The 27,157-nt window shown below is 42.1% G+C and overlaps 1 protein-coding gene across 6 annotated transcripts in view; it reads right to left on the bottom strand.

The window, feature by feature from the left end:
• The window catches only part of LIN28B (lin-28 RNA binding posttranscriptional regulator B), a 99,012-nt gene that overhangs the window by 70,917 nt on the left and 938 nt on the right, over nt 1-27,157 (bottom strand). The window contains exons 1-3 of one of the 6 annotated variants that reach the window (XM_086876672.1): nt 12,570-12,618; nt 11,682-11,739; nt 10,534-10,721 (exon numbers count right to left, since the gene is read on the bottom strand). In XM_086876672.1, coding sequence (XP_086732798.1) covers nt 10,534-10,721; nt 11,682-11,691 — 198 coding nt within the window. In that variant the 5' untranslated portion in view covers nt 11,692-11,739; nt 12,570-12,618. Of the gene's footprint in view, nt 1-10,533; nt 10,722-11,146; nt 11,521-11,681; nt 11,915-12,569; nt 12,619-16,511; nt 17,072-17,779; nt 17,829-27,157 lie in introns of those variants that run through there. The other 5 variants (XM_086876669.1, XM_086876670.1, XM_086876675.1 and 2 more) reach the window with 5 other exon arrangements.

Raw genomic sequence — 27,157 nt, 5'->3', positions numbered from 1 at the left:
TTTTTATTTTTTATAAAAGTCTTTAGTAATTTCTATTAAAGACAATGTAGGCACAGATCAAATTTGAAGGAATCTTCCCAATCAGTGTCTTGATTTTATATAATTTTGAACATTTTTAAATCTAACAGATTGTATTTCAGAATATTGTAAACTTCTTTTTTTAATTCTTGAGGAAGAGAAGGCATTGCTAAGAGGAGAATCTGATAACCTACTTTCTTAGTGTAGGGAATAGACCATGGTCCAGGATAATTAAGCACTCCTTAGTGAAAGATGTGGTAATTACCGCTCCATTAAGTGTTCGAAAAAGCAGGAACTAACACTAACAAAATCCTATTCCTGCAAGTCTAAGCAAAAATTTTATCTTCAGATGTACTATATTTCTGCCTAAAAATCTTGAATATCGTTTTCATCTTAACAATGCACCTCTAAAATCTTTTGCTCTCTTATCCTCTACAGTTCAATCCCACAGTCCTCTCTTTGTGACAAGTGGTATAAAGTCAATGGTGACATGTAAAGTTCTCTACAGTATCAGAAATGAAGGGTTTCTTTGTTTATTAATGCATCTGCTTCACATCCAGATCAATCACCCTCAAGTAATGTCTGTCTTTAACAATTATCACTAATTCCTGAAGCCAATTAAACACACTTGTGAAAATTATTTTATCTTTTTTGTTGTTTTTTTTTTTCCCCAGGTTGCAGTAGTTTCTAAACCAGAATCACACACAACAAACAGGATGTCCTAAGATCAGCCTGTGTTTTAGAGCCACACAGACCCCCTACACAAGAAACCATGCATTCCTTAGAGGGTTCACTTCTACCCTAAATTTCCCAATAAACAGTTTCTGCAAAAGATGCTACATGAAAACACTGAACAAATGTGATTTTGACTCATGTAAAACAGTTATTACAAATGTAATGTGCTTTCTTTAATTAACACACACAGAGGCACACAAAGCAGGCAAACAAAGCAGATTTGGTGCAGCCAAATGAGAATGTATGCACAGCAGTGGAGACCCGTCGAGCATGGTGGTGAAATGGAAACTGTTTGACTAACTGCATTTAGAAATATTTGTTATGCCTACAAATCTGTAAACTGTCCACCTGCTCCCGTCTGAGCAGAAGGTTCAGCTACGTCCTCCTCCCCAGCAGCCAGTGCTCTCCCTTGTCTCTGAGCAGCATCTCTCCATCTCTAACACCAGGGCCTGGGAAGAAGACAGATCCTGAAGGATCCAGCCAGTAGGGCTCCCATCCTCCCCCCCATCAACACAGACATGCAATACTGCAAGTTACAAGGTTTGTAAAAAAATTTCCCAATACCTACTGCATCCCATCAGCCCTGCCAGAAATGAAAGGCCCTTCACAGGACTTGGTAACTGCTCAACACCCCAAAGGCACTTCCAATGCAAGGGGACACTACATTCACTTCCAACAGTAGGAAAAAAAGTAGCATATTGTGAAAAGTATATACAAATTATGTATGTAACATAGTATGTATGCACGAACTTGACAAGTTGCATCACTTTTAGTCAACTTTTAATTAAGCAACAGTGACCCAAACCCTTTTCACTATCCTACATTTTAGGTGCTGTACAGGGAACAGCTCAGATTGTTTTTGAGCACAAAATGCACACTTATAGCTTATGAAATTAAAGCCTGTGAACTACATAGTTTCAGTAAAAACATTCAGGGAAGAGTCTTAACATCCATTTCTAAGTTTCACAGGTCAGTAGGACCACTTCCTGTGAGAATGCTGAGCAGAACTTGGCCCACCATGTCTGTAATCAATAGGAAGGGAAGGGATGTCATTTTATTGCATTAAGGGAGAGGTTTTGTTTGCTGTTGAAACAGTTCTCAAATTTCCATTCACTTGAGGTACAGTTGTGTTAAATATCTGGGGAAGAGGGCAGCAAACAAGTTCGTGAATAATTTTTGGATCTTATTCCGCTTCAGTGCCAAAAATAGCTGATTCTCAGGATGTATAGCCTGCATGTCTTAGACCAGGTAATTAAACTGGGTGAGATAACAATATGTATTTTAAATACAGGATGGAGTTAGGGGTCTAATCCAGCACCTAGAGAAGTCAGCTTGGGTCTATTAGGTATGTTTGATACTACTACTTTTATATATTTCCAGTATTTCCAGTACAATGAGTCTAATAATATTAGAAATTACTACACATGGTCAGCAGAGGCTTTTTAAATCCCCTTATTTCCCCTAAGATTGTATTATTACAAATGGCTCATAAAACTAACCAAGATTTTGATTACTACCTTGCAAAACACAGTTGTAAAATGAAATAAAATATTTTTTTAATTATAGCACATGTGCACAATTAAGGGATTTTAAAGACACCTGTACTGTGAAAAAAATACAAAATTATGCTTATTCTGGTCTCCTTAAAGTACACAATGGCTATCACTTTTACTCTTAGTTTCAGACCAGGGTTTATTTTGGTCCATGTATTTATATGACCGTAAACAGAAAGTGGTAACACAAACGTTAAAGTAACCTCACGTGGCACTATAATAAAAACAGTCAAGAAAAAGAAATTCTCTCAGCACTGCATACCTATAAATTAGCATGACTAATTAAAAGAAGGCCTCTCTGGGAACAGATTATCTTTGATGGGAAAGCCACTATCAGTTAAATTGATGAGGATTACACATTTATGAATGTAATAACAACATTAGTGTTTTCTGATGTGCTCAAGATCTGTTATAGACATGAAATATTACTTTGATTTTGTAGATAAATCGATACACTCAAAATTAATTACATATGCCTTTACTCAGATTTTACTTGATTGTGTTAAACAATTTTAACCAGTGAAAATATTAACTTATGGTGGTAAAAAATGAATCCAAACTTTTCAGCCTTCCTCCTTCCAAAAAATGCAATTCTAGCACCAGATCAGAATTTTGGAATAGAAACTGTTTTATTTTCTTGGCTCCTGCACTGATAATAGAATAAGAATATTCTACAAACTCTCATACAAATAATCTCAAATGGTTTGATGCATTTAATTTTCAAAGTTGAAATTCCATACATATGGAATAATTAAGGGGCTGTACTTTCCAGATTACCGACTAACTTCACAAAGACCTCGCCTATCTGCTAAAAAGATCTATCCAAATTATTATGAACATGCCCTGTAAATACACTTATTTCTGTTCTGTAGAAGAAAAGGACCACATATTATTTATATTAATCAAAATTTCCCTGACTTTTTTTTGTCTGCCTTATAAATAGCGCTTTTTGAAAACGGCAATCAACACATTACAGTGCCACCACTGAACTTGAATCACTAAACAAGAAAAAGAGAAACTGGAAGACTGAAGTGTGACACAAAGATTCCTGAAACATTTCACTTCCAAAGAGAGCTCAGATGCTTGTACTCATGCCAATACCCTCAAATGCCCTTTTCCTTGAAAAGTCATTTTCACTTTTGTTGTCTCTCCATCCCCAGCTGAAGGTAGCAACAGGAGAACTCTGCTACTTTGCACCATGAGGCTGAAGTTTCATTCATCACATTTCTGTGACAGTAGCTTCCAGCTCTTTCTTCCAATACCTTCACCACACCCTGGCTGCTGCCTGCTTGCACCCTTGGCCACCCTTCCACCGTGCCAACGCTGCCCACCCTTATTTCTGGGGATCACCGATACAAACCCGAACACTTCCCCAGCTGAGTGTACAATGCAGCCCCACAAGCGCTTATCCTAGCCCAATATGAAGAGTGCTACAGAAGCTCTTGAAGCTTTCTGAGGCAGCAGCACTGCTACCAAATGTAAAAGTCAAGTCATCTCCATAGGAGTACCCAAAAAAGGGTGGCTGTAGGAGTTTAAACCTCAACTTATTCACCCCACACTGCTACTGCAAGGCCTTATTTGGCTGTATGCAGAGCAGCTGCTGAACTGCTGCATGTTACAGCCTTGCATGTTCGGAAAAAATCAAATTCAGTGCCAGTTTTCCGTCATACTGCAAACTGTGAAGCTTGCAGCAAGGTGCACAGCTGCTCCACAAGCAGCCAAGCCCTCTCTCCAGTGAGGATCTGGAATTTTCTTTAGTCATCTCCCAAGTAGGTAGCCCCCCCTCCATTTTAAATCAGAACCAGCCAGACTAATCTGAGGAAAAGCATGGATACCAGTTTCTTCAACTGAATAGGCCTAAGCAATCAGAAGCACTTCCCCACCTTCCATGAAGAGGTGTTTAGTGATACTCTGCTGATGTAAAAGCAATTTAAGGATTCACTGCTTTCACTGGTGATATCCATCAGGCTAAAGCCAGTTCAAATCCGTCCTGAAGAGCTGTCCTTTAAAAAGATCCAAGCATCACATAATACCTCTCTAGCAGTCCTGGTTACCTTCAGCTGATTTTAAAAAAGCCAAAAAAAGCACTCCTACGTACAGGAAATTAAAAATTTAACCAGTATGTCCTTATTTATTTGTGTTGGTTTTTAAAAGCATCATAAATGTTCTTTACTCTCTAGTTTCTAGTTCCTAGTTTCATTCTTAAATGACACTTTTACAGTCACTTTTACACACCTTTGTAGAAACTGGTGGGCCTAATTTTGCTTCTGTTGATAATTAGCAGGGAAATATGGCAGTCCTTTACTGCAATGGGTTACTTAAGGAAGATGAATTAAACAATATTTGCACGGGAATATACTTCGTGAAACAAAACTCTGGATGGTTCTAAATGTACCTACTACTTCGGAAATGTAGTTACAAACCAGAACAAGCAACAATAACAACATTTTTCCCAATCTGACAATTCATTTCCTTTTAGCTTTGGTTCATATATCTGCTTTGATATCTTATGTTTGTGCCCCAGACAAAATATCCTCTTCCTTCCAGTATCCCAACCCCTGTGCACAACTTCCTCAGTCTTGGAGAAAAGGAGGATAGCATGCTTGGGAAAGGGTGCACTTACTGCTCTGCCAAAGAGAGAAATACCTCTTAAGACAAAGCTGTCCCAGTGCAAGCCCTCTGCCTTCGGGCCACTTGTGATTTCTACTCGTCAACATGCAAGGTTTAAAACTGTTCAGTGAAGTCTGATCTGAGCAAACACCATGTAAGTTTAATGGTGCTGCCATTCACTTAAATACTATATAGGTTTACTAGTAAGAATTTACTACAGCACTGGTGTTACACATGAATAGATGAAATATGGAAGGTTAAGAAGATGGTGGCTGCATAATGCAAATAACCAATTTACAAGTCAGACAACCATCTTAAACCGTCAAGCTGTCAGTGAAGTATTTCGCTATCTATGTGTCCATACACTATGCTAACTTATACGCTAATTAGTAGTGAAAACAAATTTTTTAAAAGTAAAATAAAAAAGCCAAAAAAAAGAACAAAAAAATCCCAATGCTGTAGTACTCCACACCACAATCAGTAGTCCCCATCATTTCTCTGCATGCTGCAGCACAGCTGGTGAGTGCCAAAGCTTGGCTCCGGGTCTCCGGCAGCTCCAGCCCGTTACGGATGCTACACGTGCCGAGGCTGCTGAGCAGACTTTGACACCCGAGTCTGATCCCTGCCGGATCTTCCACACACATGCTCACTGCAGACACACATTTACTCCCTGTTGGCTTCCTTCCTCAGCCTCCCTCCCTAAATCCTGCTAGCCACTTTTGTTTTGATTAGGACTGGGCTTGCCTGGTCCCCAGCAGAAGTCAAAAACGACAAGTCTGTAACAGCATTCTCTGCATGGGGACTTCTGTACTCCAAACAGGCATTCCTATGTGATATTAAACATAAGGAGCAATGAAATACTGATCCCATTTGCTTGCCCAGGACTTCCAGTTATCCTGAGCAATTAAGTAATTTTTAAAGGTTCCCAATAAAACAAAAATGAAAAAGGTATGCTAGGTGAAAGAATGAATGCATCCTTGAAAAAAGCACAGGATAATGTGCGCTCACAGTTATGACAGTCTGCATTGAGTGTATCATGCCATGCCCTACTTTGTCACAGAAATGTAGTTCAACTGTGCCTAAAAACTAGGAATTCAAAGAACAGGCATCTGATTCATCACAGGCATCACATTCATCAAGGACAATTGGTCACATTAAGGGAAATGACTGTTCAGATGCTGCCTGTATGTCTTGTTTTCCATTTATTCTTCTGTTTACAGTCAAAATAGTTTCAGTAATTTTTCCTCCTTCTTCTGTTATAGGTACTTAAAACAGTAAGAACAATCTTTATAATACACAAATGATAGTGCAGTGCAAAAGGACTCAATGCAAGAAAAAAGAGTGTTTTCCATTTTTATCAAACTTTGTAGTTACAGTAAGAAAGTTCAGATGAAAGTGAAAAATTTCAAGCCAACTCTACTCCTTTTAATGAGAAGACAAAATACACCAGCTCCTACATGCTGCTCCTCCCTTCCTTCCTCTCCCCCTCATAAAAGAGGATCCCAAAGAGTGATTGTGTTCAAGGTCCCAGTTCAGAAATCTTTTATCAATCCCTTATTGTGGTAAGAATTTTGGATTACAGAGCCAACAAGGTTCCAACAAACTCCATCTAAACTGAACAATCCATCCCATCCTGAAAAAACACATTATTGAGAAACAGACATAAATTTTTAACCCTCCATACTCACAAACACGCATTTAATTGCATCTGTTTACATCCAGCACCCTATAGCTCATTATCATCTTTAACATCTGCTCTTCACACTAAGCAAAGGAAAACAGACTTGTTCCTAACTTAGTCTGTACGAAAGTGTGCGAAAAAGAATATACAGAATTTTTGCCTTACTGTCAGCATCCAAAAGAAGCAGTACATATTGAAGTTGTGTCTAATTCTGAATGTGCAAAAAACCTTTAACAAAAATCATCCTTCTCTGATTCTATGAGAACTTCAGTTCTTCTGAGTTCTTTGCACTAAAGACCTTTATTCATGTGTACCACAAAAGGTTTCCCTCACTTCACCTCTCCAGTCTGCTTTACCCTTTGACAAGTAGATCTTCTCTAAAATTTAATAAGAGCCACTCACACATAACTAGGTCCAGAATTCACATCACAAAAGAGAAACAAGCTGCATTACTCATTCCATGGTAACTTGTAAAGAGTACATATGACAATATTGAGCTAAATTCAGTAAGGTGCACATTCCTTGGATTTAAAAATGTTACAAAGAACTACCATTGCTACTCTTCCATTTTTATTCTTTTTTCCAGAAGAAACAAGAGTTGACTTGGTACATTGCTGCACTGAGCATGGCTTCTGTTCAAAAAAATCAAACTGCTTTTAGGACCCGTAATTTTTATATGACCCTGAATGACTCAAACACATGACTTAAAGACATCAGCTATATCAGAATAGAGCTAAAAAGGAGAAGACTGTGGACGTGTCTAAGTGTACCAAATTACACTGTCGACACACAGATGCACATATATAATGGCTGACGTGTTTCTACCTTAAATAATGCATCCAGCTCTAGGTACCTCATTACTAGAAGGGTAACAACAGTCTGAAGGTAGTTCAGAGAAGATCAATCAAAATGATTAACACCAAAGGAGGGACTTAAAAGGCAGGGTTAAAAACTCAATACTGCAGCTGTTTTGTGAACAGGACTTCCATTGGGTGAAGGGGAAGAAAAGTCCAAACAAAAGCACAGTCCTCTAAAAATATATCAATATATACAATCAGCAAAGCTCTGACTTTAGAAAAATGTGACTATAATCCACACATAGCTAAGGGGGAACTCCAAGAAGAAAGCAAAATTATTTACTGCAAGCTCAAAAGACCAACTATAATGAGCTTAAACTATTACAGGAATTTTGTCTTGACAAACAGTAAATTTTCTCTCATAGCAAGATCTCATAAACTGGGCATAGCCTCACCAAAAAAGGGTAAGAAAAGGAAGTAAAAATACTGTTGTGGGGCTAATTTTGACAGGACTTTGACTAAGTAAACTAGAAGCTTCTCTCCCCTGATCAGACTGTCTAATTCTATAAAATTATAATAGTAGCTACAAACACTGCAGAATGAGCATGCAACACTACCTGCACACACTTAAATGACAAAGTGTTCTCAAAGCAGTTTTGAACAGTAGTATTTTGTTTCAACAGATTAATAGACATCTTTGCCTTGAAAAGGACCCTTCACGTGACATTTTTTTTCAAATTAATGGAACTAATAGGAATAGGGTCCAATCACTGCTCAGGAAACAGACTCTGTTGTACAAGCAGCAGTGTTAAATAACATTTAAAGATTTAAAGACATTTTTATGCTCTGGCTGCTACTGCTAGTACTGGTCAGCTAGTTAGCTACCAAAGTATTCTATATAGAAATATCAATTATCTAAAATGTACTCTGAAACACAATAGTTAGTAGTTCTCCCTGTTACACAGAAAACCGATGGAAAGAAGATTCACGTCACCATGAAATTTATACATATACACCTTAGATTTCATCAGAATGAAATTTATGAAAAACATACTTTCTTTGCTGCAAGAGCAATTCATTGCAAAATACCAACAACTTCACTCAATAAGATGTTTCTCTAAGTAAACTCAAAATGACTGAGGCACACAGTTACCATGCAATGAAACATGGTATTTTTCACAGCATTTTACATTGTGATTGTCTTAAAAACCCAAGGGTATGGATAAGTTGTAGACAATTAAAATATAATAAACAAACTTGTCTAACATTTCCTTCTCTTCCTCTCCTTTAGGGGACACAACCCAATAGAGACCCCCAAATTTACTACTACTTTATTATTTTCTATGACTACTTTCCATTATGAAACTGAAAACCTTGTCTAGTATTACTTAAATGTATCAGGTTATCACGCAGTTCAATACTTCTCTATTTCCACAGCTCTAAGAATATCTTTGTTTCCAAATGTGTTTTTTATTACAGCACTGCTACGTTTCAAATATTTGTTTTCTACTATTCAAGAAGCAAAAAAATTACATACATTGACACAAAATTACATTAAGAAAGAAGGGGTTTTATCTTTAAAGTAAATTTATAAAACTGTAAAGACAAACTTTGTGACTTAAGATACAAAGAAGGGAAGAAAACGGGAAAAGGAGGAAGACTGCTCCTTCTTTGATAAGTGTTTCATTCATTCAATTCTAATGAGAAAAAGCAGCAGCAAAGAGGGGGCAGCTTATATGCCAGCACAAAGCAGGAAGTGTAGGAATTTAGTGAGTTCACTACTGGCTTCTACTCTTTGTACATAATTTCAAATGCAAGCAGCTATACTGAAGTGCAGGCCCTTAGGTGTAAGGGCACATGTAAGGCAGCCAGACCAGAAATCCACCCCACCCTGCACTGCAAAGCACAGGCCACGGCAGCAGCTTCTTTAGAAGTTTCAGCCACCTTTTTACTGACCCAGTCAAAGGTGTATGCCTTAAAAAAGCCTGATATAGTTACTGCAAGAATAAAGCCGGGCCACCAAACGCAACATTAAAACGGAGTCACTATATGATCATGGAACACCCCCTTCACCGTCATTGCAAACGTCATAGAAAACCGACAAGCACGTAAAAAAGATGCTTTTTGCCTCCCTAACATGGCACTAGCCAACCCCAAAATGGTCTCTTTACCTGATTGATACCTCTCTTCTCTGAGGAAGATCTCATCAGAGGAGATGGGCGAAATTCAAAATAGCATTGTTGCAATTGGAGACTTACAGAAGGACCAGGAAGGTCTTCTTCACAAACCACAGTACAGATCTCAAAAAAAGTACCCGTATTATTTTGTATCTATTTTGCATCTTTAACTCTTTTACATAAGACATTCATACCCGTTTCCATGTTCAAAACACAAAACCATCCATGCTGCTGTGCTTAAAATTAAAACCATGGACCGTATACCCCTTGTCTCCCCAAAAGCCTTACAGAGACACTGCTTTTGGTCTGAATACTTAATCATTGCTTTTTTTTTTTTTTTTTTTCCTCCCTAGAAAGGAATAATTAAAAATCAACCAACCAAACCACATGCACACTTCAGAGTATCACCACAGGGACACTCTCAGGTCTAAATTACTGCAAAATAACACTATAATTATGTCTTAATTTCACTAACTAATCTCAGATGAGCTTTTAAAAAGTAATTCGAGGTTTACAAGTAAACCGTTTAGAACTGTATTCAAATGCTATCTGAATGAAGCCGGACATTTATTTATCCTTTTCCCAGCTTAATTTTAAACAGTCTTCAAGGAAAGGCATATCTGCTCCCGATCAGTCTGGTGACAAATGATAAACCTTGTTAAAAAGTGTGACATTTGAAAATAAATAAAAACCACAGGAGACTTTTCTAAGCAAGGAGGAAGATACGAAGAGACATTATACCTTTGCACAAATCACCAGCCACAGAGACTAAGCACAATCTAACGACCTTATTTACTCAAATTGTACACTGCCAACAAAACCACTACCTAAGGCAACTCTTTAACTACAGATGTACTTAAATACCTAGGAAAAATAGGTTACTTCTCTTCACATAAAATCGGAGTCCCACTGAGCTCAACCAAATGTGGCAGGTTGAGATGGAAGACAAAAACGGGTCTTACTTGGTGTACAAAGACATCAACTGGAGACTCCAAGGGGCTTCCCTCTCGGTTGCTCATGGAGATGAACCCGAATCCCATTCTCACATTGAACCATTTGCAATGGCCGGTTCCGTGCAAAACCTGGGATTCCTCTTCTTCTTCCTGCTCCGGCAACTTCCCGGGTTCGTCTCCACCTTTACTCGCCCCTGCTGAGGAAGAGGGAAAGGCGGGGGGTGTGGGGGTGTGGGGGGGAAGGGGGGAGAAAAAGAAGGAAGAGAGGGACAAGATGCAAAAAGCAGAGTTAAATTCTGGTAACATCCTTTTGCCGCTGTATAAAGGAGTTACTACAAACGGAACGGGAAAAAAAAAAAAAAAAAAAAAAGGGGCGAACAAAACAAAATAAAAAAAGCAAACAGTGAAAAGTGCGTATTTTTCCTAAATCCTAAAAAAAACCAGTCTTCTCCCAAAAATACGTAAAAAAATAAAATCACCGGAGGTTACAGAGAGGAAACACTGCGCACGGCGGGTCTCCCTCTCTCTGAGCCCAGGGCAGCCCACGTTTCTGTACATACGTGTATTTTTCCATTTAACTCCATCTTACAGCCACATTACAGCACAGAACGCGATACTTTACTTGAATATTGCTGGTTTAAGACCGATCCCATTTCTCAACAGAAATTCTCAGCCCAATTAGTCTCTCCTCACAAGGCGCAGGACCGGGGGGGCGAGGGGGGAGGCCGACCGAGGAGGGGTGGAGGAGAGAGAATAAGCAAAATTGGGTAGATTGCACAACTGGTTATTGCACATGCAGCGCCGAAACCACTATTTTCCAGCGTGTATCCATCCCTCCTTGGAATAAACTTTCGATTAAAGTTGGGACAGGTGTACGGCCGTTTTCTCATCCCACCACTGCAACTGTGCTTAATCAAACAGGAACAATTCAAACAATAGCCCCCTGAAAGCTTTTCAAGTTGTGAATCGGTGTGGGCGGTACGGAACAGTTTCTGAGCTGGGTAACAATGGGTTTGGAGAAAGCCCCCTTGCGCGAGCTGCTAAAAAAGGGTAATGCATAGTTGGGTTAAAAAAGGGGTGGGGGGAGGGGGGAGAGGGGGGAGAGAGCGAGCGAGCGAGCGAAAATCATAGTAAAACAATAGAAAAAGAAAATTAACCTTCGGCCATGTTGCCCCACGGGCCCTCTGCTCCAAACTCGTGAGATGAAAACTTTCCCTGTGGATCGAAGTGGTCTTCTGCATTAATCTAACATCCTGATTTTGAACGATCGCAAATTTAGCTCGCATGGTCTAATGTGCTTTCCCTCTTTTGATTTTTCCCCGTCTCTCTCGCTCCGTTTCTGGCCCCCTGCGCACACGTGACTCGGTCAATTACATGCTTTCTCGCTACTAATTTCGCATCGGATCCTTAAGGGGCTGGCAGGAGGCAGGAGCAGCCAATCGCCATTTCAAGTAGCCTGACGCACCAAAATAATTTATGAATGAACAAGAAATTTCCAACACGGCGCTTTCCCCCCCCCCCCCCCCCCCCTTTCCTTTTCGGATAGCTAATCTGCACGCTTCTTTACGGGAAATCGAGATGACGTATTATTCTGGGGTTTCTGCCCTCCCGTGCATGCAGAAATCCGTCGGAAGATCCGTGTGTTTCTAGACACAGCCCACTGAACAACAGCTGCACGCAGGGGCGGCCGTGCGGAGGAGATTATGGGGCTGTCTGTGCCCACCGCAGGCGGGATCCGCGTACGCGCACGGAGGCGACATGCGCCTGGACAGGGGACACACGTGTGTGTGCAGACACGGACACACGGACAGGGCACACACGTGTGTGCAGACATGGACAGGACACACACGTGTGTGCAGACACGGACACACGGACAGGGCACACACGTGTGTGCAGACACGGACACACGGACAGGACACACACGTGTGTGCAGACACGGACGGCGAGCGCCGGGAAGCATCTGTGGCACAATGCGGGCAGATGCGCTACTGGATCGTTACTAATTTCGCATTCAAATGAAAAGCGCGCCGGAAACGCGATATCACCTTAATATGCCCCAGAATGTGCGGAGATCTAGCGTTTCACAACATTTCTGGAGGGGGGATGGGGCGAGGAATTGTACTTCACAGGTTTCTCCGCCATCTCTTTCCGGGGGAGGGGATGTGATTAATGACTTCCTAAATAAGAGCCCAGTTTTCAAGCCGAGAATTGGAGTGAACCTCAATCAGCAGTTGGGAGAGGACTGACAGAGAGAGGGATTTACTGGAGATGAGGGCGAAAAAAAAAAAAAAAAAAAAAAAAGAAAAAAAAGGATAAAATAAAATAAAATAAAGTAAAAAGCTTCGGGGGAAGAGGACAAAGAGGGGAGAAATAACAGTGACTGGGGAGTGCTGTTTTAAGTCTTCACTGCCAGCGGGAGGGGGGGATCCAATTCGGAGGAGAAATGTGTGGTGTGTAACGGGCTCGGTAACAGCCCCTTTGGAAAGGCACTCCCCTTCCGCGCTCACAGGTACACAGCTATGGCCCTGCCCTCCAGCCCTTCCCGCTGCTGTACGGCCAAACGCTTTTAAAATAATATTTTATAAACGTGAAAAACAAACAATTAGGGGAGAATTAGTTTTATTTTCCATCCGCCCATGTCCTTTAGTGTAAAGGTACAGATGAAAGCATTCTGTCCTCAACACCACCTACTCGCATTAACCTGTCTTTCCTTGCAGTGTATGTATGTATGTGTATATATATATATATATATATGTGTGTGTGTGTGTGCGTGCGCGCTTTAAACGTTGCCGATACCTTGTAAAAACCTGGACTCTGACTTTCTTTTTAACCTCCCCCATCCTCCCCCCAGCATCCTCTCTTATCCCAAGGACACACAAACAAAAGCCAAGGCAACAAACTGATCCGTGCAGAACCTGAATGCACGGGGCTTATGCATTTGCAAAGCACTTGCTGTTGTTTGGGAAGTGGCGTCGATCAGTCTGCCCAATTAAGGGGAACGCCTTTGCCCCCATGGGCCTGTTTACTCCTTTTGTTGCCTTTCAGGAAAGCGTCAATTCCCCTGCTAGCGCCTCATTTCTGTGTGAAACACCGAGGTGGAGGCTCCGTGTGAGCGTTTGCAAGAAAGAGGCGAGGGTGGTGGGCAAGAGTGTACAAATACAAGCACCCTGGCAAGTGGAGCAGAAGCTTTAAATCCTGAAATTCCTTTGCCGTCTTCAACCGTAAATTTCCTATAGGTTATTTCAACAGTGAGGTCGACTTCCTACACTGACCTGCCTTACGCATTCGTGCAACATACCACTGCTATTGGCTCATAACCTCATTTTCTCCCTTACAATAGCGATTATTTTACAATATTAAATCTCCAGTAATGTTATATGCCTGGATCTTATGAACCGGACGATATATAGTAACTAATAAATGTACAAGATTTTAATACACGTGAAACCTTAGTTATGAACAAGAAATTAAGGTTACCGGAAGAAAACAATCCTAACATCTCTTACTTGAACTGTCCAAGACTACACATCTTGTGGCAGAATGGCACATTAATAAAAGTACAAGATCCCTCTGCCCCTCCCCTCGAAAAGGCAGAAAATACCCTTTTAATATAGTTTTAAAAAATCTTTACTTTAAAAGATTGATTTATTTTACCGATATTCGATATATAAAAAAAACATTCTTAGAGGCTAGAATATTGGCTAAACAGACACAAACGAGTTGATTGAGTTCATTAAATGGACAGAATGTCTTGTTAGCAAATTTCAGTGAAAATCCACTATATGTTCTTCGATGAATAAATAAAAGACTACAAAACCACGTAAATAAATGAATGTATATATATTAGTTGCAAATGGTTTTTTAGGTTGCAAAGTAAGTCCAGATTTTGTAAAATGGAGGGGGTGAGGATTTGCAATGTGTCTTTACTGAGATTTTCAGGCCTCCAGTATTAGTGGAATTAAGGTTGGGGTCACTGGACTGGTCACTGGTGTCAGATGTTATCGACTCATTCATTTCCTGCAAGGGACATCAGCCTTTCAAGTTTTGTGGAAGGTAGAAAGCTGTTGCCAGCTGGGAACTCTCCGGGTAAAAGAAAAAAATTTTAAAAAAATTAAAAAAAAAAAAAAAAAAGGAACCCCAACAAACACCCTTACAAAATTCATTCTGAAAGGAGAGGGGAAGAGGTAAAAACACCCTACCGAACAAGCCAGTTCGCGGAAAAACTAGTTTAATGGTAACAATTTACATATTAAAAAAAAAAAAAATCTATTTCTGTCCTTATTTCGCTAAACAGATGCTAATATTGGTAAAGACAATTATAGGAAGCTGGAATCATTATCTTTACACATGCACAGCAAGAGCTCGCTTGAAACTATGTAACCAAAACCAGTGGTGTTGGATTTCCTATATGCCACCTTCCTAAAGCTTTTAAAGTTTTAACTTCGGTTCTTCTATTTCCCTAAACAAAACGGAAACAAGACCAAAACCGCACAACCCCCCCCCTCCAAATACACTACTCTCCCTCTCAAAAAAGACCCCCACCTCAAAAAAAAAAAAAAAAAAAAGGAAAAAAAAATAAAAAAACCTCCTAACCCAAAAGAAAATGGGGGAAAAAAGACAACCCAGCAAACCACAAAAATCCAAACAAACGAGGGAGCCGTCTGCATTTGAAACAAAACGCGTGTTTTACACTTGAAAGCAGAGCTCGGGGTGCTGCTACCACTTCCCATTTCAAAGCACAGCCAGCGCTCCTCGCCGACGGGCAGGCAGGAGGGGCAGGGACGGCGCCGCGGCGCCCCTGCCCCCTCTCCTCCTCTGCCCGGGCTGGGCTGCTCGGCGCCGCCCCGCCGATGTTGCACCGAATAAGATGCCCGTCGTGGTTTTTTTCTACGCGGTCTCTACCGAAAGGGGCTCTTCCTAGATGTGTGGTCCGAGGGGGGCCTTTCCCGCCGCTCCTACGGCCGGGAGCCTGTGCCGGTGCGGAGCTGTTCCCGCCAAAACCCTCTCACCTACATTTTGGGCGCCAAAGCCGCTTTCCCTTTTCGCCGCCGCGCAGCGCACGGGTCGGGGGCGGGGGTGGCCACGGGCCCGGCGGGCCCCGCTCCCAGCGCTGCGCGGCCGCAGGGCAGGCTGAAAGCCGGGCGTCCAGCGGCCGCGCTCCGTCAGGACCCGGGAGGCGGTGGGGCAGTCCTCGCAGCCCTGCCCTAAAGCCGGGCTTTGCCCCCGCGCTTTTCTTTAACTCTTCCCAGAAAACGCGGCTCCTTCCCAGCGGGGACGCGGCGGCGTGCCTTCCCGCGCCTTTGGGATGGCAGGGTCGGACGCGCTCCGGACACCGCCAGCTCCCCTAGCCGGGCTTATTACCCCCGCTTCAGATCGCGAGCATTAATAGTCGCATTAATAGGAAAATAGGCAATTTGTAATTTTTGTTTTTTAAACAAAGCACAACGCCGGCCCAACTGCGCGCTGCCACGGCTCGGGTTGAGCGGGGACTGGATTTGCCCGACGTGCGACTGCGGGCTATGAAGTTACAGCTTTATAAAGGCGCCTCGCACCGCCCCCGTCCCGCACCGCGGCTCTTATCGGGAAATGCAGCTTCAAGGCGCAGAAAACGCCTCTCTCCCTTCACTCCCGCCCGCCGCGGGAGCTCGGCTTTTTGGCTTCCCGGGCGCTCCTCAGCCGTCACACCCAAGGCGGGCGCTCTCGGACGCCCGGAGCCCGCCCCTTGTCTGTCCCTCAGGGCAGCCCTCGGCGAAGTTGGCAGGCGCCGCTGCTCTGACTGGGACCTGAGAGCGGTTTCAAGCGTGAGCTTTAGGAACACTTTCTGTTGAAACGAGAAGCGGCGGCCGTGGGTGCGGCGCGGGCCCGCCCTGCCGTCCGTGCATCCCTGTTGGCCGTGCCCGCGGCTTTGCGGGGGGCTCCTAGAAGTGCTGTCCATTACTGTGACCCCGCGTGGGATCCGCGGGAGGGAGGGCGCGGGAGGCACTCACTCGGAGAGCTCGGATGCAGGATGTGGTCTCACGTACATTAACCGTCTCTCAGCTGCGGATTTGCAACCGATGGCGGCCGCTTCCCCGAGGGATTTAAGGAGGCTCTGGAAGCCGTCGCGAGAGACGGTCTGGCTAACGCCCCGCGGGGAAGGCCGGCCCTCGCGGAGGGACCGGCCGCACTGCCCGGTGTCACCGCTTCGCCTCCCGCTCGGCAGCCGCAGGACGATGAACGGGCGGGTCCGCGCCTCGGGCGCTCTCGCTCCGTCTCCTCAGGCGGGACAGCCGCACCGCGGCTTATGCGCGTGTCCCAGCGGGGAGCGCATCCTCCCCGACGGGCGAGTTCCCAGGCGCTCTGGCCTGCGGCAGCCCGGCAGTGACACGGACAGCTCCTCCCGCCCCAGCACACAGGCAACACCCGGCGGCCGCCATCGCCCGCCCCAGGCCGCCCACCGCTGCAGGGAGCGCGTCCCGCGCTGCGGGCGGCTCACGGGTGTCCCCGGGACGCGCGTCCCTCCCTCAGGGGCGCAGCGCCGCTCCGCGGGGAGCTCCGCGCCCCGAACCGCGCATGCGCGGGCCCGGCCTGGCGGGCTGAGGGGCAGGACGGGCGGGCTGAGGGGCAGGACGGGCGGGTCGGGGGGCTGGACGGGCAGACATGGGGCCTGGCCCGGCGGGCTGAGGGGCAGGACGGGCGGGTCGGGGAGCTGGACGGGCGGGCTGAAGGGCTGGACGGGCGGGCTGAGGGGCAGGACGGGCGGGCTGAGGGGCAGGACGGGCGGGCTGAGGGGCTGGATGGGCGCACAGAGAGGCAGGACGGGCTGGCTGAGGGGCTGGAGGGGCAGGCGGGGGCTGGACTGGGGGGCTTGGGGACTGGACAGACGGCACTGCTGAGGTGTCGCGATCGGAGGAGGTGCGTGGCGGTAGCGTGACAGCGGCACGGAAATAACTCCACGAGTATGAATTTTCGTGATAGAGGAGTGTTCGCCCGGTCCCGCAGCGCTCATACAAACCCCTGGGCTCCCACCCTTTGCGACAGGTGTGTGACATGGGGTTATTGTGAATAAACTTTCCTTATGTAACTGTTTATTTTTCTTACAGAAGCAGAACACTCAAGACTGCATCCAACAGGAACTCTGAAGCCTGTGCACAAAATTAGCGATCTTTCCCCATCCCACCCCATGATCACGTTCATGAGTCAGCGGGACAGAAGTGCTGAAGTACCTCAGTTTTACAGATACACAACCACGTAAGACGCTGTAGAGAAGACTGACCTGAGCCTGAGGAGACCTTCTTGAATGACCTCATCGTCTTCTGAGGAACCTAAAATCAGAGAGCTGGAGTCAGTACCGAGTACACTGTCCCAGAGTACCGTATTTAATTACCTCATCTCCAGTTTAACGGCTCATTAGGAGGCCGTAAAATGCCAGGGCACTGACTCTATGAAGTGACCTCTAAACCTACTGTTTGAGACTTACCTAGCTCATCAGAACAACGAGATAACCAAAGCACAAGAGAAAAAAATGAAGTGCTGCTTTCTCCCTGCCCCACAGCACCAGTAAAAGCATTGCCCCTTTCATTAGTCTCTTATGAAAGCTACACAGTTGATGACAACCGAGGGAAAATACACAGATTTGCAGAATACTGGAAGGTGGTTTTTTCCTTTATCAATATTTAATTGCAGGAGGTAACCTAAGAACTAGTGAGTTGTTTTTACTATGCTTAAATTGTACATATTAAACAATCAAGTCATACCTTGTGTATGATTTAAGAAAAGCTGATAAAAATAATTCTCCAAGTTTCTTTTATGATCAAAATAGTAACTTAATGACAACTTATGAATATCAACAGAAAAATGCTTTTAGTTATGACTGTTTAGTTTTGGGTGTTTAAGTTATGCCAGAGCATAATATATGGTGATATTAAATTCTACATCTCAATCTTAACAAAATTCATCAGTCACACAAATACAGATGTGTATTGACTGAAACTTCATGAAACATGTACTTTTGCTCTAGCTGAAAAAGGCCTGGCTTGTTTTGTAGAATGCCAACAAAAATATCACACAGAAAAAAACCGCTGCAGATGGCATGAAGTATTAAGGAAAATATATTGGTTTTGGTGTATTCTTGTTACTTAGGTTGTCCAGTTTGCTTAACAAATGAAGGATGGATAGGAGCATGCACAAACTCACCTGCCACAAGCCTGTCCTCTTGTCACCCTCTACTGTCTTTTTGAATAATCTACGTTAACTAATGCCCATCAAAAGGAAAAAAAGGAATTGCAGTATCTACCTGTTTAGATATAAGCCCAGTTCTGTTTTACAGAAATTCGAGTTTTGTCTTTTTTTCCAATTTAAGAGAACATCTAGACAGCTATCCTGCTCTCTTACTAAAAAAAATAAAAAATAAAAAATTGGATATCCTACTAGGAGTGAGCAAAGTCAGAAGAAAAATGAACAAAGACAAACAAGAACCAATTTTCTCTAAATTATTTTCCCTTTCCAACGCCAGAAATTGGTAAAGGGGGTGGTACAATCTTTCTTTTCAGTGCAACAACACTGGCAAGCTGATTCAGTTCCTCTTCTTTTGTAGTAACTAAGTTTTCCACTGGAATTGTATGGACTTTTGTCTAGGATTAAACCTAACTCTGCTTTTACACCTTCAAGCACTGAAGTCCTATCTCTTTTATCTGCTTCTTTGTTCTGCCAACCTGTGGCTATGAGGCTTTTGTGTCTTTCAGATTTACTTGCATTATTTATGCAACATAATGAAATATGCAAGCATAGAGTAAAGGATCCGTTCTTGACTTTGGAACGTAGCCTGCTTCAGTTTATGAAGGGATTAAAAATAACTGTTTGGGGGAGTGGTGTTGGGATTCAAAGGAGGAAAGTACAGTTCTTAAAAACTGTAGCAGAAAGCAGCACAAGTTCTTCTTGTTTCCAGTACTGTCATTTTGTAACACATTTTAAAGCATCACATAATGTAGAGGGTCACATAATAGATTATTGAGCAGAAAAATGGATATCTAATTTTTTTATAGTTATTACAAAAAGCTTCCTAATACCTAAAGCTTGGCATGAGATGTATTATTATAGAAGAGCCTGGGCACTCCAATTCTATGAACTCATTTAAACAGTTTAAATGGCATGTGTTTTACTGTATCCTACTGAAAGACATACAAAATCTCTTGATTTAAATGGAAGCAGGTTTGGGCTCCGAAATGGCTCATGGTGAACTCTCCTGTGCCTGCTTATGCTGTACAAATCAAAAAAGTATTTTGGTATTTTACTTCTGAAACTATCTTGGCATTTACATGAACTTTGTAACTGCAAGTAAGTAAATAAATGTTGTTGAGGAATTGTGTACTAGACAGCAAGATGTTTTCAGAGAAAATGTCACTAGCTTTGTAAGCAATCCTTATTTTAACTAAGCATTCACAGCATGTGAAAGGATACTGTAACAGCAAGCATGAAAAATAATGCAAGAGAGCAACATCTGGAATTACTGCTAGATAAAAAATACAATGAAAAGTGCAGTAGGCACACTGACAGACACCCAACAAAGGTAATCCACTTTTCCTTACAAGTAGCACATTCTGTAATTCAACTGACTTAACAGTTTATGTAGTCTATTTTTTGACAACTTATCAATCAGTAAAAAATAATAGCAAGTTTATATATTTTTAAAAGGAATTCTCTGAGATATGGATTGTTTTGAATTTATTACCTTAAGCAGGTTTGTTGCCAAAGGATTTAGAAACATAATTTGTTTGGAAGAAAGTAAAGCAGACATAAATAGTTACTTCACTCAAGTAAGCTATACCTTTCCTTCAGAAGTAAGTTGAAAAGAAAAATTAATATGTTTAACTTGTTTCTTTCACAGTGGTAGCCAGGGGACTGCTTTCTTATGGAGTAATGCCAGCAATATTTTTTTGAAAAATGCTGGGTACTGTAAGTATGATTAGAGAGTAGAAAAACTAGAAAACAAAACCCACCAATCCTTTATTTTTATAACAAACAAAGAAAATAGTGATGCAAAGGAATAGGGGAAAACATTCCAGTGTTGAAAGGCTCTTCTTTTAGTTAACTCATCAGGAGTGAAGACTTAAGTGGATGAATGCTGCAAAGTATACACAAAATTTTAACTCTGTGGACAAAACTCAAGCATAGAAAGAGCATAAAACATGAGCTTTTAAAATATACCTATATAAACAAACACACACACACCAGTCAGATATATTAACAAACTTTGCTGTCACTTGAACCAGTCAGTAAAAATTAACCTTATTTACTGTTTTCTTGACTGCTGATAGATTATGCATTATGCACACAGTATTTTGATTTCAAGCATCACAAATGAGTAATGTCTGACACTCTGAATTTACTTGTTTTACACAAATTCCTCAATTCACAATTCGAAATAATGGATTTCCTCCCGAGATGTTCTCATTGTTTAAACTTTTTCTTTTTTTTTCATTTTCATTTACTTCAGTTCGATATAGTTACTTTGAAATGCATAAATAAGAAAAATTAACATTTCCTGAAAAGGTACACTCAAGTGTTAATATCCTTATGTAATTACAGGATGGATAAAGTTGAAAGCTCTCACAATTTTATTCTTTATTTAACCCTAATTTTCTTTGCTGTTCTTCCATATTTCTGTTTATACACCACTACAGCATTTTTCCAGCATGTGAAGATGAAAGCAAGCATGTGTGAGATATTTAAAAATATTTTTACAATGCAGATTTAAGAAAATTAACTGAACAACTAGGAAATTAAAACTTAGTATTTCTTTGCTAATTTCACTCACTTTTGTCACTGATCTGAAGGAGGGTAACTACAGCTTCACGTAAATAACACAGCTGGGCAATAGCCCAGATATGCTTTTTTCCTGATATAAAAGAGGTTAAGTACTCATATCTCAGTTTTTAGGAAATGAAGTTTTTGAAGATCAAACATCCAGTTATACACCTTTTAATTATGTGTAAGAATGCCATTTGACTTCAGTGAGAACCGTAACAAAGAAAGGTAAAATGTGATTCCATCATCGTCAAGAAAACAATTCTTCTGGGCAATAAAAAGGGTAATGAACTCCACAATATTGGAATGGGAGCCAATGAAAGCCTGATAACTCCAGCATCAGAATTTCTCCTCAAAATTAAATGCTAGTACTGTAGTGACAATTGTTTTAGCAACAAAAACTATTTCGCACTTTTTTTTAGTTTAAAACATAAATAATACATAACAAAGGAATATGCTGAACAAGGTCATTTTTGTTTAAAGGATTGAAACTACTTGTATACAATTCTCATATGTAGTGTATTTGATTTAGTAAAATCTGTAGTTTCTTATGGTCTGCATTTGAATATACATATACTAAACAATGACCATAATTATTTAATTAAAAAGCAATGTAAACCAGGTACGTTTCAAACAATATTTTGTGACTCTAAGATGAACTTTTTTAAACACAATTTAAAATTGGGTCACTACTGTTCTACTTCCTACATATTTGAAGTATTTTGTTCCCAGTTTACTGTTAGCAAGGACATTTGTAATTGCCACACATGGATTTGCTATACAGCAAATGAAACAATGAGAAAACTAGCCTGTGATCTTCATTGTATGTTTTCAGATTAATTTTTCTTTGTAGTTCCTAAATTACTTCATATCAGCACTTTGTAAGGAAAAGAACTTTAAAAGCCCTAATACTCAAATCATACTTAGGTAACATTTTCCAGAGCTTGATAACTGATTTATTTACTTATTTCTGTGAGAAATTACATATAGGGAGTAAGATTTAATTTTCCCACTTGATAACTATTTGCAAACAAAACAATGCCAAATGAAGTACTGAAAAAAATACCTGGTTAAAGGTCAAAGTAAGAATGAGTATTATGTCAAACTGAATTCACTATTTGCATAACTTACAACTTTCACTTAGGTTATAAAAATACTGCAGTCAAGTAGGATTTTAATATCATCCCGTCAAAAGAGATGGCACACAAGTTTTATTTTTAAAAAATAGTATTTTTTTTTATAACAATGTTTTTATGGTTTCTTCAGATCTCCTTTCTGAGATGTTCTACATTAACACTTGTTTTGATGGAATTTACACACCCTTCACATATATTTTCCTTTACACAGAACTTTTGTCTTATTTGCATGAGCTATTTATTTACAAACCACAGAATCTTCTTTCTTCATTTTTGTTGATTTTTTAAAATCACTGAATTATTACTTGAGAGCACTACTAATGATGGATTTTATCGTAATTTGTATTTTGTAACATGCTTATGAAGTACTGATATGTATATTGTCCATTAAAATAATCAAACATTGTAGAAGTTAAAGAACAGATGAGTGTCTGTATTTTAAACAACAATATTCACTTTCCTAGAAGAGCTAGCTAGTACAGGGCACATCATTCCCATTTCAAGTGAAGTGGACATCAGTTCTGTACATCAATGGCTTCTGAATGAGTCATTGTTTAAAACAACTGAACAAATAAAGTAATGCAATGGTCACTTTTTATAAACTTGAATAGAGATAGGTCATTAATTCAAACCAGAAAAAAAAAACCCAAAGCAGTAAACAAGAACATCAGTGATATATAACTAAAAAGTCACAATCTCTAAAAGAAGAGATTGAAACTTTAAAAACAATGTACATATCAGCAGCTGAAGTAGGTACAGGGCATAAAGTATCAGTAAGAAAAGCAACCACCTAATATGTGATACAAAATTATTAGTGAGTGTACAAATTTTAACAGTTGAATTTCTAGTAGTTATCCTTAGGTGTTGCATTACTATATATGGTCAGCTTATGGAATATTTATTAAATACCTTCAGAGTATTTATGAAAGCTTAGTTTAGTCTAAATAAATTATTATTGATATAAACACTGAACCAATACCTTCAATTTGTTAGAACACTGAATCTTAGTGCTTATAATAAAAGGATAATCACATACACATACTAGCTAAACAGTCATGTATTAGGACTGTCTGATTGGACATATGGACATACAGAATGCTGTAGACTGGAAGTAGTATTTTGGGGAAGTGGTTTGCTAAAAATCATGCACAATAATTTTGGGCATGAATGCCTAAATTAATGGACCTGCAATCTAACTTTATTAAAACAATAGCATGAGCAGGATTTTTTTTTTTTTTTAAATCACTGAAAAAGCAGAAAATGGCTACACAACCCTCTTATCTCTAAAGCAGATGGTGAATTATTAAATGTTAACTTAAAAAAATTATTTAAATATTTTAATTTAAGACAGACTCATATATGCATTAGTAACAGCACAAACAATTCCCTAATAGAAAAACATTCAAAAAGAACCAGGGAATTGTGTAAAACTACATATGTTTCTCTCTTAGAATTGAGTAGTTAAATATTACAGTCCTTACTCTTCTGTATAATTAAGCTTTTGTTCAACTATGAAAAAACTAGAAACTGATTGCTTGAAAATGAGCTGCATGACCTTTGTCCTGGTTTGTCACCCCTGACCTTTAATTTGAAGGTCAATTCATTCTGCATATCAATTCATTCTATTTTTAGAAGCAGAATGTATATTTTATAAATTATCTTCCCATATGAAACACATCATGATAGTTTTGTCTTTTTTGTTTTTCAGCCTCTACATATCACACCAGAGGAGCGTATTTGCTTTTTATTGTGCAACTGTATTTGAACCAGTGTGCAATTACAGAAAATGAATGCTCGTCTCTGCAATGAAAAAAAACTTCTAATTTTTTTCATGTAGTAGAGATGTCTCAGCACATTAAAGTGAATTTGGAAAAATGATCTGCTAGACAGCACACCTTTCTAAATTTGTCTTTTTAAAATAGAGGTAAAAAGGAGAAAACCCCGTGGCTGTGTTTGCATTGCTGCTAATGGATACCTGCTTTTCCTGAATCTTTCCTGTGCCATGAGCGGTTATTTCGTTCTCACTGATGACACACTGTTTCGGTATTCACTTTTAGAATGCCCTTTCATAAACTGAACCTGTGGTTAAAAATAGCGAATACCAAGTTCTTGTTTACTTGCTGGTTTCATCCGCACACTTCCATTTCATACAGGTAACGTTAATCTTCCCAAGCCGGCTACAAAAAAAATCTGCGTTGCTTCTTGTTCCGAAGGAGAAAGCGCTGTAGTATTTGCCACTGATTTTGCTGTCAGCATCCGACACCGGCGCGATTCAGTGTATTACATAAAGGCCGGGGGTGCGAGCACTCCCGTGCCGTGACCCCTGCGCTGAAGCGCCCCAGAGGCGCACGGGGCGGCTCGCCCACGGCACTGCCCGGCCCGGCCCGGCCCGGCCCGGGACGGGAGGCAAGAACATGGCCGCGAGCTTCAGCACCGCGGACAGCGCCGCGCCCACGGAGGAGGGGCCGCGCCCGCCGCCGGCCCCGGGCGCGCCCCGCGGGTCACCGCGCTGCTGCCCCGCAGCCCTCGGGCGGCACGGCCGGGCCGCCGGCCACGGGGGATGCGCGGCTCCCCGCCCAGGGGAAAGCGGCTCCTTCGGAAGGCGCCTGCCGGCCCAGAGACCTGCTCGGAGCGACGCGCGGTGCCTCGCCTCTCCGCCCGAGGAGCGCGCTGCGCGCCGCGGGCTTCAGCTGCCGCTCAAACAAAACGCTGCCAAGGGGCTACAAAGCAGAAAAAGAGGAGGAACCAATGGCTTAAACCGCTTGGGCTTTAAAATTCACTTCTGTGCTAGGGGATGCAGTATGAAACACTGCGTGTGACCTACCACTGCATCCTACACACGGCCTAGACTGCAGCTGTTCAGGCCTAGGAGGGAGAGCATGTGGGATTTCCCTCTTCATTTACGCATCACAGTCTTCCCTCTCATGAAATTCTCAGTACATGCCAGCTAATATATTTTTCAGATTAATTAAAATTAAAAAAAAAAAAAGTTTCAATAAAAGTGAGACAGCACATGTCCTTTACAAAATATATTTCAAAATGATTAGAATAGAAGACAGTTACTTTTGTCATACACACACAGGCAGAGTTTTTAGTACAGCTGCATTTTTGTAACTCCTGCAAGGGACAAACATCAGATACAATCACTACCTTTGCCATTATACACATGATTCATTTGACTACTGCAAAGGAAACTTGACTTCCTGACATATTAATAATTTAGGTCATAATTTAATTCAACATTGATTCTTACTACTCTGATACAAAGAAGAAATCATCATCCTCTGAAGAATTATGACTTTATTGCATATCTTACAAATAATTTTCCAAACCAGCTTGTCACTATTATCTCCTCTGAAGCTTTAAGGGAGTTTTTTTTGGGGTTTTCTTGGTTTTGTTTTTCAGTAGTGTGTTTTAAAAAATAAATGACTTGTAGTTTTACAAAGCAAAGTATACAGGTATCAATCTAAGAATAAACATGCACTATTGTACAATGTTATATCCAGATACCACAAAAAAGTATACACAACTACATTAAAATTAACATTGACCCAATTTAGCTGTAACTATTTTCTTAGTATCTGATGACTTGTCCATGACAACACACTTCTGCATACTTGCAATTTCTATGCAAGATGGGAAATTCCAAAACAGGTGGGAAAAAAACACAGACCTGTAAACGGCCTGTTTAAAAAGAACAGCAAGACCAGTTACATAAGGAAAAGGAGTCAAGTCTGTAAACAAATAGGTGTAGTGTGCACTACTGTTTTGTCCCATCACTGCAAGACCATCGTACATCATTTACTCGCCATCACTAACAAGCTAACATCTGGTAAGAGAGAAACAAGTAAATGAATCAAATCTCCTTAGGTAAAATGTTTAGCACATTAAAATGGGTAATTCCCTCACGTTAAAGCTAAAATACACTTAAAATTAACTTAGAGTTTTCAAGTGTATTTAGATACGCCAATTGCATATTTTATTATAGCGTGGATAAGATGCGTGCATTGCTGCTGTTTATTTATTTCTAGACTAACGTTCTCATTCGATAGCTGGCTATCTGACCCGCTGTGTGGTGTGCTACAATAACACAACAGCCGAGTGGAGCTGCCGGCGCTCACACACGCTCGCTGCCCGCGGAGCTCGGAGATGCCGCGGCCGTACCCTCACCGCGGAGCCAGCGGCCCCGCCGCCGCTGCCCGCGGCCGCGCAACCGGACAAGGAGGAGCGAGGCGCGTTGGAGGCATTTCGGCACTTTATTTGTTCTCCCCCGCCCCGCGTCCCGCACCGCGCCCGGCTGGCACCTCAGAGCCAGCCGCGGGGCTACGAGTCGCGGTGCCCTGGAGAGCCCGCCCGTCCCCTCGCCGGCGGGGACGCGCTCCGGGCCCGGGCGCGCCGCGGTCCCGGCGCTGTCCCCGCAGCCCCCCGGGGGCGTGCAGCGCCCGGCCGCGACCCCGCGCCGCGGCGGGAGCTATCCAAGATGGCGGCCCCGCCGCCACTCGCGTTAAACCCCCCGCACCGCGCACACGGCGCCGCGCGTGACACGCGGCCCCCGCCCGCCCCGCCGGTGGTTACCGCAGGGCGGCCGAGCCCCGCGCCCTTCGGGGCGCGCCGCCTCCGCCCCATCCTCCGCTCCCCGGCCGCCTCGGAGCGGACGCGTCCCCCGGCGGGTCCCGTCCCGCCGCCGGTCCGCTCTCCTCCCCTGGCCTTCC

The sequence above is a fragment of the Cyanistes caeruleus genome, chromosome 2 (assembly GCF_971803275.1).
Source record: "Cyanistes caeruleus chromosome 2, bCyaCae1.hap1.1, whole genome shotgun sequence".
Taxonomy (NCBI): Eukaryota; Metazoa; Chordata; class Aves; order Passeriformes; family Paridae; genus Cyanistes; species Cyanistes caeruleus.
Note: the sequence above shows the minus strand (reverse complement) of the source record. Positions and strands in the feature narration are given on the sequence as shown.